Below are 16,683 nucleotides of genomic sequence, written 5' to 3'. Positions count from 1 at the left end.
GAGTGTACTTGGTCAAGTGACTTGATTCCAGAAGCATAACAAGCAATCACATCACAGCACACTGTACTTCTCTACTAAAATATTTATGGATTTTAAGAACAAAAAGGGCTTTTAGATAATTTAGTCTGTTCTTCTCTCAATATAAACTTTATATGCTATCCATCTACAGAGCCTAGTAACTTGATGGAATTGAGTAGTTTACAAAATGCCCAGCCATTATCTATGGGCTCAAGAACTTTCTTACAATGGAGGCTTATTCTAATGATTTGTCCTCCCATTTGCTAAAAAATTAAACTTCTAGTGTGTATTACTTTGGCTTTTACATCACATCCACGAACCAGACGTAGTAACTACTATCTTTCTCCTGTGGGAAGATCTTATAAATTAAGTCATTACAATCAAATCACCTTGATATCTCTAGTGAACTAAAATGTTTCAGTTTCCTGCTGTATATATTTCTATTTTCTGAGTCTTTTATCTTTCTACCTTTTCTGATTCCACCCCACACCCATAACAGCCTGTTTAAAATTTGGATTGCAGAACTGGATGATGTATTTCAACATCAGCCTCACAAATGCCATTTACAAATTAAAAATTCCCTTGTGACTCACACATTCTTTCTCCCTTATAATTTTCTTGTTTTTTTGGATAGCCACCAAAATGTACAAGCCAGGAAGGAATTACTCATACTATTTCTGGGGTGCATCCAACATATGGGGGGCTGTGAGCCCCCAGTGGTAGCACAAGGGATTCAGAACAAACAAGGGGTAACTCCTTACATTGGAGAGTTTCTTGAATTCAGAAGTGCTGAAGCATTTTAGAAATCCTCAGTTCCATTTCCTCTTCATAAACCCTTCTGATGTTTTCCAGGTGCATCTTCCCTGCCTTTGTTTACAGCTCTATACTCAGACAAAAATCAGGTATATTTCACAAATATTCAGCTAAAAATTACTCAATCATGGGAGGCATTACTAGTCCAGCAAGAACAGGTTGGCATCTGAGAATGGATGGCAAAACCAGGTTGGCATCTGAGAATCAGATTCCCATGCTGAGGGATTCCAGAGGCCTGCCTTTAATGTCTTGATCACTGAGATATAATGATCTTCAAAGTGCAGGAATTCTTGAAGCTGGAAGTATTTTACTTGTGTGGCTTGAACATGGATTTTAATTACCAGTTATGCCTTCTGACCATCAAGTAGGAGAGTTTTGGCAGTCAGCTTCAAGTGTTATCAGTTGTTTGAATTTCACAGTGATAGAGCTGTACTTTGTTGAAAGTATGTAATGCTAAGAGGGGTGGTAATATATACATATTTTCATCTTAGTTGGTGAGAATTTTACTGGTAAAACATGCCTAATAAGTGGGTGTTCAGGTAACGGTGCAGTGCAGCAATTGTCAATTTGGGAGATTTCTGAGGTCTTCCCTTTAATTTTCCATTATTGTCTTCTATTTTGATAGTATTTTTGTAATCTGTTTTATAACAGCTCAGATCCTGCAGCCAAGAAGGGAGAAACTCCCTACTAAGACTGCTTGTACATTGGTACTATGACTTGTCAGCCAAACTACAGAATATGGACCTAAGTGAGACTAGCAACCAACAAAGAGGGGGCTGCAGATGGGTATCTAGTCTCAGGGTGGAAAACTCATGGTTACAGTTGGAGAGCTAGGAGACTGTTGGAAGTTTGAAGGCTAGAAAATGTGTATTTGGAAAGTTCACCTGGGTTTAGCCACCCGTGATTAGCCAGATTTTTCTAGAACTTCTTTTTATTTATTTTTGTGGGTTTAGTAGTTTTTCTCCAGTGTCCCTTGAGTTAAGGGATGTGCTTAGGGATTGTCCCCTAATTTGCATTTTAAATTTCAGCAGTCTAATTGATGATGATCTTGTTTCAGAAATTAGGGTGCTATTGAAAGGTAAGAGTCAATACCTCTTCTTTCCTAGTAAGACAGTTTTGAATGTAGTAATTTTCTAATGAGTTTTAAGTGCAGTGTTCAGAATGGATAAAGTAGTGACTTAAGATGTATCCAGGATACTTCCTCATTTTTCATTGCCTAAGCAACTCATAGCGTTGCAGTGGACCTTGAGCTCTAGTCCATCTTTCTGTCCTGTGATAGGATCAACGCTGCCAATTCCTTTGTATGTTTATTGAACTGCTTCTTAAAACCTGTAGCTTGATCCAATGTTTTTTTCTCCTTATCTTTGAAGGCTACTATGAAAGTTGAATCTTCCTTCCTGCAGGTTAAGCTCATCGCTTATTTTCCTGTCAGTCATACCACAGAAAACAAATGTTTTCTTTCCTTCTGCAGCAGCCTTTAAAGCATGGAAGATTGCTATCACACTTGAAAAAAAACCCTATTCTGTTTTACCTAACCCAAAGAAACAGAGTTTATTTAACATTTTCTTATAGGTTTAGTTTCCTAAACTTCTAGTCTTCTAGTTGCTCTGCTTTGGAGATTCTCCACTTTGTACTGTTTTCTTTTTTTTTACAAGTACTGAGCAGAGCACTAGGATTACCTTACAAGCCCAGCTGGTGGTATTTGTCTACGTGCATCACATTGTAATGTTTGCCTTATTTGCAAAAACATCACACTCTTCATAATCAATAATCAAGGTGTGATGCAGAATAAACTCAAGCATACTTTTCTGGAGAAGAAACCACTTATTTTCTATCTTGTTTTGTGAATCTGATTATTCCCATTTTAATGCAGAGGTTTGTACCAGTCATTACTTTTATGCTGGTTTTTTTTCCCATGTGCTATCTACAGTTTGCCAAGATATTTTGTAATTCTTATTCTGTAGTCTACTGCAATTTATTTCTCTGTCTAGCAGAGTAGTCTGGTCTTTTCTCTGTTCTTCTAACACATATAAATGTCATTTACAAATGAATAACATTTAATAGAATTAATACTCCAGATCACTACCTATCAGTAAGGAAAACACTTTATAGAACTGACACTATGGAGCCTCATTCAATATCAGCTTCCATTGTAACAGTGAACTCTGATAGTTCTTCCCTGAGACTGATTTTCTGAAATCATCTAAACTATATTTTCCTAACTGACATATGAAATGCCACCCCAGGCAATGCTGAAAACCTTTCTGAAGTTGGGCAACACACATTACCATAGAGTAGAGAACTCTCTCTGATTGTTATCTGATTTTATAAATGATCACTGGTTCTTGCACTGCCAGGTCCAAAGCTTTTCCCACCTCCTAGACAAAATTTGTAACATTTAGAAGCTGTACTTAATGTATCCTGTATTATCATCTATAATGGAGTTTTACTTCCTCTAGAATATGACTGTTGTGCCATATCAAGGAACAAAAATATCTTAAACAGTATTGCATGTTGCAAGTGTTTAATGGATATTTCATTTGGAAACTCACATTATTCCTAGCTCAGGGCTGAGCCTGTCAGCAGTTCAAGATATCCACACAGAAGAAAAAAAGAGCTTTACATTTAAAAATTGCAATAGAACGTGTATTTTTTGTCCAGCAGAAAAGTGCTTAACTGTTCCACTTCATTTTAGAGACCGTGACAGGAAATATGTTTTTGTAACCTCCTTTAACTGAGGTGGGTTTATTAATTTAAAATGGCTCCATAAGTTCCACTTCCACAGGTTTTCAGACTTTCTGTAGGTTGAGTTGTCCATTGCAGTCACTTTTGAAAAGTGGAAATCAAACTAGAGAAAACTGTGTCAAGTAACTAAAATGATAAATGTACTGGAAGTGCATGACATAATTTATTTCCAAAAGGAGATTATTACCAAGCTTTATTTAATCATATGTGTTAGTTTGGAATTACTGTAAAAGAACTTGAGTGGCAATTAAGTGCTGGTGTAATTTAGTAGCAGATGCAGTTAAATTTATTGCCTGAATCTTTTGAATAAGATTATGTATTTCTCTCAAAGATTTGATTTAATTTAATGACAAATTGTTGAAGTATTTGGGCTTCCTTTGTTGCAAATAACACGGCTATTTCCCACTTTAAAATGTGGCTAGACATATGCAGGAGAAGAGATTAAGATGTGTTAGTTGACCCTTCTCTTCTGTAGAGCATGGATGGTATTATGGTATGAGCAAGCAAAATCAAGGATCACAGATATATATCAGTAAATTAAAGAAGAGAATAACTAGTTTTACTTTACATGAGAAAGCAGTACATAGGCAGAAAACGGTCTTTTTCTGGTCAAAATACTGATGTCAAAGAGTAGTATAATAATTTAACAAACCAGCAGTTGACTGTACTGAAGTTTCAGTTACACAGACTTCAATGCAGAGAAGTCACTGTGCTTAGAAATGCCCGTGTCCACTGCATGCTCTGCGCAGTGAGAATCCTTTATCACACCCCTCTTCTCCCCAGTAAAATAAAAATACTTGCAATCTCTTTGCAAGGGTACTCTGAGGATAACTACATTACAGCTCCTTGAAAAATACATTATAGCAGGAACCATTCAGGTACTGAAGATCCAAACCTGTTGTTATAACTGGAATAAAAATGCAGTTATATTAATTTTCTTGTTGATAAGGATTGTATTTTAAGTGCACAGGAGTAATTTGCAATACCTTTAACTTTTTGGCCTCTTTATATTAGTTGTGGGAGTTTTCTGTAGTAGAATTCTACCCCTTCCCATTTTAGCTCAAATTATCTGGGAAGCTAAAAATACAAGAAATTTATTCAAAGTCTATGGGAATAAGATGGCCATGACTTGCCTACAGCTCTCTCTGAAAATGCTTTTTGTCTCTGGAGGGATCATACTGAGATGGTTGTGAGTAATACATTGTGGGAGCTTTTCACTTTAACACAGCTGTTGTTTTAATCATGTGCCAAGGATTTAAAACAATTGTGATTTATTAGCTAGGGAAACAGAAACTTGATGTTACACTCCTTGCCAGGTTTTGTAGAGATCGGATCTGTATTTTCATCTTTTTTTATTTGTCATGAAGAAAAAATATACTTCCTATTTTGTTACCTTGTCTAAAATTAGAAACATTGGAGTGGAATTGTGGTAGAAGTAGACTTTGCACATGGTATCATAATCCTGAAATAGTAGTGAAGCACCAATTGAAATTTTAGGACTAAGGCCAATAATATAACTTCAAAATTATCTGCTGGAGTAGAAAATATAATTTTATATCTATAGATTTATAAAGTTAAATAGTGACATTTTATAGGTCATCCTTTTCTCTATGTATAAGTTCATGCAGTATTATACTGGTCAGATGACAGCAGGTTTGGTATCCTCATGCAATGCCTGTTCTCCTTCCTTCTTCATCTTTCTTGTTAGTATATGGAAAAGTTTAAGGAAAGGTCAGTATCATAATCTTTTGGCTTGAATTAACTGCATATGTGAACAGTGCTATGCATACATGAAGACACTAGAAGGCAAACGCAGTGTGGAAGCTACATGACATAGTTGAAGGACATAATACAGAGTATATAGATTTTAATCTTTCCTCCTTTCTCATTCTTCAGTAGTTCTGTGATTAATGTGTGTCAACGCTCTCAGGCACATGGTGTGATTCTTGGGGATAGTCCTGGGCAGGGCCAGAAGTTGGACTTGATGATCCTTGTGGGTCCCTTCCAACTCAGGCTATCTCATAATCTTTCTTTCTGAGGTATGTGCAGAAGGAGGACTTCCACACTGGATGCAAATGAAGTATATTTTACAGTCTTCTAGGCCCTTTTCCTTACTGTCACATGCACTAATGTGTTGCTAGTTTAAAACCAGAAAGAAGATTAATCTCCTCGACAGTCCTGGGTAGCTGCTAAGAGAACCCAAGTTCCAACTCCAGAGACCTTGTCTGAGGGTAATTAAGCTGTGAATTTGAGTGTCTGTGCTTATAAAGGAATTAGGCATAACCTTCTGTTCGGCTGTGAAATCTGTTAGGAAAGAGTAGGATTTTAAAACTAATCAGTGCAGTTTTATTGGGGCACTTTAACTTAAAATTGGTGTAGATTTTTTATTTTAATTCATTCAACATTTGCTTATACTGGGTTAGCATTTGCAATGTCCAGATGCCTTTTTTTTTTCTTTTTCTTTTTTTTTTTTTTTCTTTTTGCTGTTAAGGTAAACCTTCCACTTACTAGTGAGGCTATTCTTTTCAAGGTTTATTTTTTCAGCTGCAGTCTTCCCACTTGTCACTTGCTTGGCATCTTAAGGTGTGGCTAAAATATACACTCTAGCCTTCCTTTCATCCTAGCTGACATGTATGAAAATGTTGCTAATTTCACAGAATAGCACCACAGAAGGATCTGGTGCTTCCAAAGGTAATGGCTAACCTGGTAGCTGCCTTATGCAGATAGATAAAGAATAGTTTAAGAAATATGTGTACCTTGAGGATTGAAAATAAAAGAATAATTAAAGGCGAAGTGCATATTAGTAAAAGGATAATAATTATTACTGGCTTTTTCAAAATACAGGATGAGTCAATGCAACCATCTCAGTTTAGGGGTCACACAAAATTCACTTGACAAAAATGTTCCTTAATTGGCTTTGTAGAGTTGTCATTAAGCATTCTAAAGCTGATACACCAGCATATTGGTTTCTTTAGTTCATTTTTTGTACAACTTTTGTACTGCTTAAGCTTACCATTCCCTCCAGCTAATCTTGACATTTATTAGAATATAATATAGCAAAGGTTTACACATTTAAGAAAAAAATAATTCTGTTTTAATTACTCTTGTTCTATTAATATGACCCAATATATCCTAATATATTCCTTTTTTGCAGCCAGATTTTACAGTCTTTATTCTGTGAAGTGTATCAAGCACTTTGAAAGAACAGTGGATTGTCTAGACAGCAAATCATGCATATGAAAACACACTAATTATGATAACCTTAAAATTGTAAATTCAGAATAAAGCTCTTCAAATGGAAAATATGATGATATGAATGTAGGAACTGTAGCTCTATTAAAAATAGGATGATTTTATGTACTATTCTACAAACCAAGTGCCTATTTCCAAACACAGTTTGCATAAGGAAATACAGATTCAGAGCAAAGGAGAAGATTATCACCTACATAAGCACAGCAAAAAAGGATGGCTGTCCTGCTGATATTGATTCTGCTTGATTTTTGGTTTTTGCATAGTTGCTTCTTTTTTTTTCTTTGGAGATTTGAACATTATGAGCATCAGCCAGTCCAGCAAAGGCAATAAGCATATGTTCATCTTTGACCTAAGTGGGAACATTTATCTGCTTATTTTAGAGAGACCTAAATGATGTTCTAAATTATTTGCTGTTTTCAAAGCCTGAAATCATTCACCATGTGAATTTACCTTTTAACTTCACTAGGAAGAAGATTAGCTACTCTGCCAAAGTTTCTCTTTGCTTTTAAAAAGAGTAATTAAAGTTTTCTATCTTTATCTCATGCTATTTCTGAGCTTGGCTTATGAAACAAGGCTGGCGATTGAGGTCAGGTGCTACAATCTTTTGCTGCTGTTTAGTATGACCCAGTAAAAGTGCATTTTCTTAAAAACATGGCTTTCTTTTTCTGCTTCTTTCCCCTGTAGATACTGCATACATGATTGAGGCTGTTTTCTTTCTGACTTGATTTTATTTTCCGTACATCTGAAGTGTTTTGAATCAGATGTAGAATAGTCTGTATCCCACCAGAGGAACTGAAAATTAAAATGGTCTTTCATGCTGCATTGAGGTGGTGTTTCAGTTGCCCCTTTTTATCTCAGTCCCGGAGTGAAGCATGTGGGTACATATTTTTCCAGAATTATACTATTCTGTCCAATAGACCTAAAATATAATAATTCTGTCTGTTGGAGTGAGTGTGTAGTCAGCTGTCCCCCTATTAATAAGTTTACAGTTTGGCTACTTATTTTTATGAGATCCCAGTTATGCAGCATTAGAGAGCAGATGTTCCTGGTGTAATCGGATAGTAATTTTTACTTTATTTTCTAATTTGTAGTCAAGGATAGATGATTTGATTAGACCAAGGCCTCTGTCAAACCTTTAGTCTACCTCAAGCTGATCCCTCGACCTGAAAGAAAGAACAAACAGTTCTGCAATATTTTTTTTTGTTGTTCTTCTTGTTGTGTGCTGTACCTTAGCTATGTTCAGATAAATACAGGGCAGCAATGAGATAATTTTGAAGTCTTTTTCGTCCTTGCTAAACTTTGTCTATGGTTGGAAAATAGTTTTGTAGCAGATTTAAGCACACTTTTTTAAGAGCAAATTAGAATAGAGGCTTGTTGGCAGTAACAAATTATGGTATGCTAAAAATCCTTGTTACTAATATTGAGATGTGGAGACTAATAAATGAGGAAGAGGAGCTCTGAGGGAAAAGATACCAGTAACAAGCTTAGTTTCAGCATATGGTAATTTTAGAACTTGTCATGACTAAAAGTTTTTGCATATATCAGACATGCAGTTGGAATTAGTGATATTTATCCAAGAGGTACAATTAATTAATTAACAATTGTTGATTCTATTTTATGTTTTTGTTTGTTCCTTAACTGCCCCAGACTGTGGTAGATAAAATCTTATGTGCATAGACCTTTTAAATTTTATAAACCTCATTTTGTGCAGTCTATTTGTTAAACATCAACATGCACACACAACCAGATGGCATTGTATTTCTTAGGCTAAAAGCAAGAAATTCAAGGCACTTGTTCATATTAATCTATCCTCTTTCATGACTGCTTCAATTGTTCATTATTTTAATTAGCCCACAGAAGTTTTAATTTGTGTTTTTACTTTCAAAGAACTTGTGAATAAATGTGTGGTGAAGAGATGTTGGTTCACAATCTGTATCAATACTTTTATGACAGGTTATGATGGTAACCCTACCTTCTTCCTGAGGTGTTAGATGATGTACTAAATACTCAGTGAAAAACAAGGCACTATTACAGTCTGTTTTGTTGTGTCTGTGTATAACCGTGTCCTTACTTTCCCTCTGGTTTTGCAGGGCACAATGACTACATGTGTCCTGCTACTAACCAGTGCACCATCGACAAGAACAGAAGAAAGAGTTGCCAGGCTTGTCGACTGAGAAAATGCTATGAAGTGGGAATGATGAAAGGTGGTATGTACACAGCCATCAACAAATCCACAGCATTGTTAACTGCCTTCCTGTTTTTTGACTTCATTGGGCAGTTGTTCTGTTTTTTAACTAAAGGAGGAAGTAACTGATTTTATTGAGCTGAGGTGTATTACATCAAAGAGTGATTAAATAAAAAATTAAAACCTCCCCAATACCATGTTATCTTGCCCAAATTTGCATCAGAAATAATAGGAACATTGACTTCAATGAAATTAGAATTCTTCTGTTATTATTTCTAACTCATTATTTTTTTGGTCTCCCATGGTAAACTTCAGATTCTGACGAATGTAAGTTAACACAAGATTTTGCAACATTTTGTAGTTCAGTGTGAAGAGCATTAGTAGGCTTCAATTAGTCCATATTCATTAAAATAAACTTCTGAATGTGTAATACTTGTTCTGTGAATACTGGAAGGGAAAGTAAATTCCTCAGTTCCAGTACTGTACACATATTTTAGATATGAGTTAATTTAATCCAACCATATTAAAGGATTGTTTCATAAAAACTGAGTTAAATGCCACTTTCTTGGAACATACTTATGTAATAATGATGTCAGAGAAGAAGAATCAGGCACTGAATGCTTAGGCTGACGTGGAATGCCACTAAGTTACTTCATTTCTGCACATTTAACATATATCTGTATGTTTAACTTTTGGATGCAAAATTAGAAATACATGACAATACTGAAAAATCACTATGTTGTGTACCTAGATGGAAGAGTTCTTTTGTAACATAGTTTTGGATCGATCATGATACCTTCCTTTCTCCTTATAGTACCTTATGTTTGTCAGAAGCAGACAGAAGTCTGTTCTTTTTAATCCTTTTGAAAATGCCATGCTCCTAGGAATTAAGAACATTAAAGAACAGGTAATCATAACATTTCATAGTCACTGGAAAGCAAAAGAAGACCTTGTTGTAGCCTACTAAAAATATCAGATTGCTTTTATTAATGAAGAGTAATCGGTAGCTGTATTGAAACTTATATCTATAGGAAAAAATTAGCAAAATGCTCAGAAGAGAAGGGATTAGATCCTATGTCTTTATTGTGAAAAGAGCTAATTAAGTTACAGACTGGCTCTCCCTTTCTCTGGCACACCTAATGCTTACTTATGTCGCAAAAAATCTGGAGCAAGAGAGAGAAGTAGCTCATCATGTTTGCCCTTTTCACAACAAAAGATTATTTCTAAGTCCAGTCAAGGTAGGTCAAGTCTGGGAATCTTGGGAGAAAAAGCAAAAGGGAAAAAGTAAAGCGTAACTAGTGAGTTGTTGATGCATTTTGAGGTTGCATCTGCATTTTTCTAACTCAAAGATTAGCAAATGGCTGAGACTGATTTTGTTAATCTCAGTTTTGGGAGCAAGCAGGAAGAGCATGTAAAATCACTTTTTAATTCTAACACTTAAGACAGTAGTTGATTTTTTTCATGAGATTTAGTTTATTGGTCCAGACATTTTTCTTTTTCTGTCTTAACATCCTGGTATATATGGCCAGAACTCTTTAAAGTGAAATATATGTAATTAATATCACAGCTATGATCTGGAGAAGGTAGAGTTTCAGATAAGGCAAACTAAAATCAGAAAATCCCATACATAAATTTGCCATGCAGCTTTGGCTTTGACCTTTGTACATATGGCAGATCATAGTTAGGATATATAATTATGATTTATGTTGATGATATTACATTTTTCACTTGGCACATTTACATCCAATTATGCTTACATGTATTTAATTAGTGATCCACTGTGCCAGTTTTTCATATCTCTTCTCTAAGATGCACGTTGTAATAGGTTTTTGACTGTTCCACATGTAATTGTTTTACTCACATAAAAATTGTGAAGAATCCTCAACTATTATTATGTACATTAAAGTAGTCCAAAAAAAAGACTGTAATTTTGTCCGAATTTCTTTGAAATATAGATGTTCTGGAATTTTTATTTCATACAGTGGCCCTCACTTGAGAAAAGTCCTCTAGATTTCTTTCTTTCCTTTTACATTGCTGTAAGATTGCTATGATCACTGCAGCAACTGGCTGTTCAAAAGTAGTCAAAGTTGTGGGCTTTTTGGTTGTGGATTGTTTTGTTTTTTTTTTAAGGAACTCAACTCACAATTTAAACACAAGAAAATCAAGATCAGCATAAGTTGTGTCTGCTCCTATAGGACCACTAATAATGTACTGAAGTCATAATTGGTTCATAGACAAGAATTTAAAAATATTTATTTTATGGAGTCTTGGAAAAAATTCTTGAGATTCCTCAGTTGCATGTAATAAATCTGTCATGCCTGCAGATGAAGTATTCAAAGAGGAGAAAGTCAAAGTAGATGAAATAAAGTATTCAAGATCCTTCTGGAGTCATTACTGATCCCCTATTGTCTGAATAGATGTGATGGAAAGAAAAGCTTTTCTTCTAAAGGTAGACCTTTATAATTGTCACATTTCTCTTAGATGAAGATTGCAGAATCTCAGAGTATACTGAGTTGGAAGGGACCCACAAGGATCATCAAGTCCAACCTTTAGCCCTGCACAGGACCATCCCCAAGAGTCACACCAGGTGCCGGAGAGTATAACCCAAACACTTCTTTAACTCTCTCTGGCTTGTTATGCCATCTGGTTAACTTTAAAGTGATAACCTTTAAATTTCTTTTGTTGTTGTTGTTTTCTCTGAGGAGATCTCTTAAGCTTTTGTGTTTTAATAGATATCCTATAATAAGACTTTTCTTCAACACACATATCATGTAGCTCTGGTTAACTCAAGATTCACAATGTTCTCTAATAATTCATACTTCTTGTGATTGAATATTTTAATTTAAATAATCTCTTCTTGTCCATATTGAAGGATTTGCCTTTTTCTAAGACATTAATTCTGTCACACATTTGAATATTCAGTTGTATCTTATCTCACTTCTGTATCTATCTCCACAATTTGATTATGATGATATACCTTCTAGATATAGTGGAAAACAGCTGTAATATTTATTTTCTCTAAATATAATCTCAGTTTTACTTCTGCACTAAGTTAACTAAGGTTTCTTAATACATTTCAAAGTTGCTAACTTGTGATTTTTATCTGTCATTTAACTTCTGAGTAATAACTCATATTAATTATTGAGTTTCAGTAAATGTGGGAAAAGGTAGACAAAATCTTTATTTAATGTCTCTGATAACTCTAAACATAGGATATAGACTATGGTTGCTGATGCTTTTCTCATAGAAGGTTACAAAATAGCATAGAAAAGTTATAATTTTTAGTAGAGTGGACACAACTGAAATATATTTTTGGGGCTTCATTTAGAAAAGATGCAAGCTTCAGGTGTCTCTTGAGCTGTATGGTAGGAACATTTATTTATGAGTTTCTGTGGAAATTTTATTGATTTTTTTTTTTGTTCCACTGTTCTTACAGCTTTTAAAAACTTCTTTCAGTACTGAAGAGTTATTTTCTTTCTCTCCTCTTTCGTTTGCAAGTTTGTAACTGTGCTTCTTCAAGAGACAATTAGGCTGCCAGAATCTGTGCTGATGCAGTCAGCATCTGAGGTGTAATTTATAGCTGTTATATTTTATCCAAATGCTTCACTCTCCGAATAAGCCCAGAAGACCTTAAAATTATATGTTATTATTTAGTGTGTGCTCCCCTGTTTGTAACTGAGGATAAAGTGGACACGTAGAACAAAGGTCCTTATCATGTCCCTCTTCTGTTAGGTAGCAGGAAAGAGTAGCCTTGTTTTTATTATGACCTACTGATGCCTTCTTGAAGATTTTTTCTCTTCTGGTTTGGAAAACTATATTCCAGCTTACTATTTCACATGATGGGAGGGACTCCCATCGTCCAAATAGAATTGTTACAACAGTTGCAACCCTGAAGTTCCAACCATGTGTACGCTGCAGGTGATCTCTGCTCCAATATGGACCTAGTTTTCCATTTCTTCATTGGTTTAATGACTTTCTGATGACTTGGCTCCAAAGAACCTAATTTTATGAAACCAGAAGTACCTTATTTTTATTGCTGTTTATTAATTAAGTGTTTTTATAGTGTGGTACGTGAATGGGGGTTTCTAGTTATTAGCATGATACATTCGTCCCCTCCTTTCAATGTGTGACAAGTCAGATTAATCATTGAATGTTCTGTGTGATCTGAACAACACCGTATTAGTGGAATTAGTGGCTATGGAATAAGTGTCCTAGAATGTTAAATGCTAGATCCTTGATGAAAAATCAGTCATTTGCAAGATAGTCTATGTTTAGCCATCCTGAAAACTGTGTAATTCTTTCAGTTATTGAATGCTGATAGCTTCCTAATCTGAAGTCATGTGAAATGTGGCAATCAAGGATTTGAGTGCTCACGTGCTAGATCAAGATGGCCATTACATACACAAGCAGGGGTATGTACTGTCTTTGGACAACCTGAAATTTCATGTTGTAGAGAGAAGATTCTGAGGGTTGTTTCTTGTGATAATGAAAGTCCAGAATTGCAGTGCACTTGAGGCCTACATCCTTCAGTGTTGCTCTCACAAAGTGTCTAAGAATATTTCAGAGATCACTGTGTTACAGCTCAGGGAATAAAAGTCTGTGTTTACTGTAACAGGGTGCTGTAACCACATGCCAGGTGACTGTAGAAACTTTCATTAAGTCCTAGACACTGGGGTCTTTAGGCTTTTCTCTTACATTCTCCAGTGCAATCACATGGAATTCAGTCTGGTTCAGTGTGACAGTCTTGCTGAAGTTTAAGATAAATTTTTACAGGGAAAAGAGAAAAACATTTGGCAAATTTTCCATCCTCTCAGAGAAGGACCTTGCTAATTTTTGTCTTTAAATGGAGAGAACTATGCTTCCTTGCTGAATGCTATATTTATTCATGCAAAAAGGCTAGAGAGTTATTAAAATAATTTTCAAAAGTAGAGGTAAATTGATGTATGGTGCAACCACTGGAAGAGCTCAAGGCCTTCTAGTTTTCCATGTAATTATCTTCAATTAAATATTATATTATAAAGAGAAATTAGTGAATGAATGAAAATGGATTGTGGATGTGAAACAATTCTGGTTTTTTTGAGAAGAAACTTTATGATATCTATTAGACATACTCTTCTGTACTCAGCCAAATAACTGTGTAGGCGGGGCCTGATAAATGTAAGAGGAAATGTACTTTTTAAAGTTGTAATTGATGGGCTGAAAACATGTGTTCTAGCAACATTTTAAGCACAGTTTTGTGAGTTTACAGCAGTTTACAGTGGAAAAAAAAGTGGAATTAAAACCAGATTTTTTGGTGGAATTTTTTCCCCCCTTTGTGTGACATTGAATTGCCCCAAAATGTAGTGTTCCACTGTTTTGCCCCCAAAAAGGGAGAGACCACTGTTGTGAACACCTTAACCAAAAATACTTTTTCTTCCTATTCCACTTCACAGAACCATCTGTGCTAGAAGGAACTCCAGGAGGTCTTTTTTTAGGCCACCTATTCAAAGGAGGTTCAACACTGAATTTATACATGGTTGTTTAAGACCTTTACAGTCCCAAAATGGGAAGTGGAAATGAGACAAACTGTCTTATGCTTATTTATATGCTATAATTAGATATATAAAAAATAAGAACAATATTGCAGAATTTCTAATGTTTTACTATTGAACACTATTGAGATTGTAAAGCTAATTTTATCTGTATACTTGTTTACATTTTCTTTTTGGCCTTTTCATTCTTAAAAATTCCTACTTAGGAGTTATTTTATTCATGATATTTTTGGGGAGTAGATATAGCAATGAGGCAGTCCCCATATAAATTCCTAATTAATTTTAAATTAAATCTAGGGTCTTTGGTGTGTCTCCAACTCTGTCTGCCACTTGTTCATACTACAGGTACCTCAGGGTGTCACTGTGCATTCACTCGTTTTGAGCAAGCCTATGTAGGTCTGAATAGCTGGTGTCTTCTTACTGAGCTTGAGTAATTCCTAGGGTACTAGAGCTACAAGAGAGCTGGAAAGGGACTTTTTACAAGGGCATTTAGTGATAGGACAAGGTGGAATGGCTTCAAACTGAAAGAAGGTAGATTTAGGTTAGATAGTAGGAAGAGCTTCTTTACTATAAGGGTGGTGAGACACTAGAACAGGTTGCTCAGAGAAGTTGCTCCATCCCTGGAAGTGTTCCAGGCCGTGTTGGATGGAGCTTTGAGTAACATGGTCTAGTAGAAGGTGTCTCTGCCCATGGCAGGGGGCTTGGAACTAGATAATCTTTAAGGTCCCCTCCAACCCAAACCATTGTACCATTCTGTAATTCTATGGTTCTGTTGCTTCTCTTGGCTAGGCATTTACAGTTCGGTTCTAGCACTCAGTCCTGTATATCAGGTCAAATACCTTCAATACCCAATTAATTTAATTAATTTCTAAAATTTCTTGCTGTCTTTGAGATTTATACCAATGGAATGATACTCCTAAAACTACTGGCTTTCCCAAATCATGACTGAGGTATAGGTAAAGAATGTTCCTGAAAGGGCTTTATTTTGATCCCTGAACTATTTATGGCCTCTTTGTAAATATTGCCTAGAAATGGGGCTGTTACCATACTGACTGTAACCAAAACTTACTATGATTTGTGCAGGAGTTTCAACACTGACTTGAATGATGGGTTAATTAAACTTCTCTTACTTCACTTCTACATGTCCATGCTCTTTAAAACATGCACTGTGACTGCCAAATATTGAATGCCAAAATACAGATTAGGATGAATCATGTTTTGCACCTTCATCTTTGTTTAGTAGATCATTGCTTTTCAAAATATGGGTTATGAAGAGTCATTAGAGACCTCAAGTGACATTTACCTGCTTGTTCACAGCAATTTTTTTTGTCACCAGGTCTTTAAAAACTTAACATGGAAGACCAGTTTTATGATCTGCATTTTATTTGATAGGAGTTCTGGGGCACTGTGATATGTAGTGTGACTTGATCACTGAGCAAAGTGGTGGCAGAGTCAGAAATTGAATTAAAATATTTGAATCCAAGCCCCCACTGTGGCCACTCTATCTCTAATAAGAGCTAGTCCTGATTATAGAGGAGAAAAGAGCCCCAGTTTGGAAAAGGATGAGATGTTTTTTGAAAAAAACACTCACATAAATAGACATACGTCAGTCATTCACTCAGGAGTAGAAAAGATTGCAAAATCCAGGTGCACAGACTGAACACAAATCTATTATATATTTATAGTACCGAGTGTCTAGATATCCTCGTCAGAAGCCAGGCTGTTAAACACTGTCACTTGAGGCAGGCCTGTTTGAGGTTAGACATTAAATTCTGATTAATGTTTTAGAAGATTTCAGGCAATGTTTCTCATTTGAAGTAATTGTCAACCCACCTGGGTTTTCAGCTCGATTTACATTTCTGGTTGATTTTCTAAAAGACAAATGGATATAAAATAAGGGGGTGATTGTCTGAATCATATTCAAAAGAAGTATTTATTAGGCCTGAATTTGGAAAGTGGTATTGCTTTTCTGTAACCAAATAAAGTATTTATATAGAGAGAATCAAGGAGAAAAGTTCTCAAAATCTCAAAGGTCTCAAAATCACCTTGGAAGGACCATCAGGCTGAGATACATTACAGTGTTTGAACCTACATTGCAGTCATAGCTTCAGCAATGTGTTATTAATCTATCAAGAATGT

The 16,683-nt window shown here is 35.4% G+C and overlaps 1 protein-coding gene across 1 annotated transcript in view; it reads left to right on the top strand.

The window, feature by feature from the left end:
• Positions 1-16,683, top strand: part of ESR1 (estrogen receptor 1) — a 160,549-nt gene that overhangs the window by 89,262 nt on the left and 54,604 nt on the right. The window contains 1 exon segment of the mRNA XM_027634262.1: positions 8,919-9,035. Within this exon segment, the coding sequence (XP_027490063.1) occupies positions 8,919-9,035 (117 nt within the window).

Source organism: Corapipo altera, unplaced genomic scaffold (assembly GCF_003945725.1).
Source record: "Corapipo altera isolate COAL_440 unplaced genomic scaffold, ASM394572v1 2b, whole genome shotgun sequence".
In the NCBI taxonomy this organism is placed as follows: Eukaryota; Metazoa; Chordata; class Aves; order Passeriformes; family Pipridae; genus Corapipo; species Corapipo altera.
Note: the sequence above shows the minus strand (reverse complement) of the source record. Positions and strands in the feature narration are given on the sequence as shown.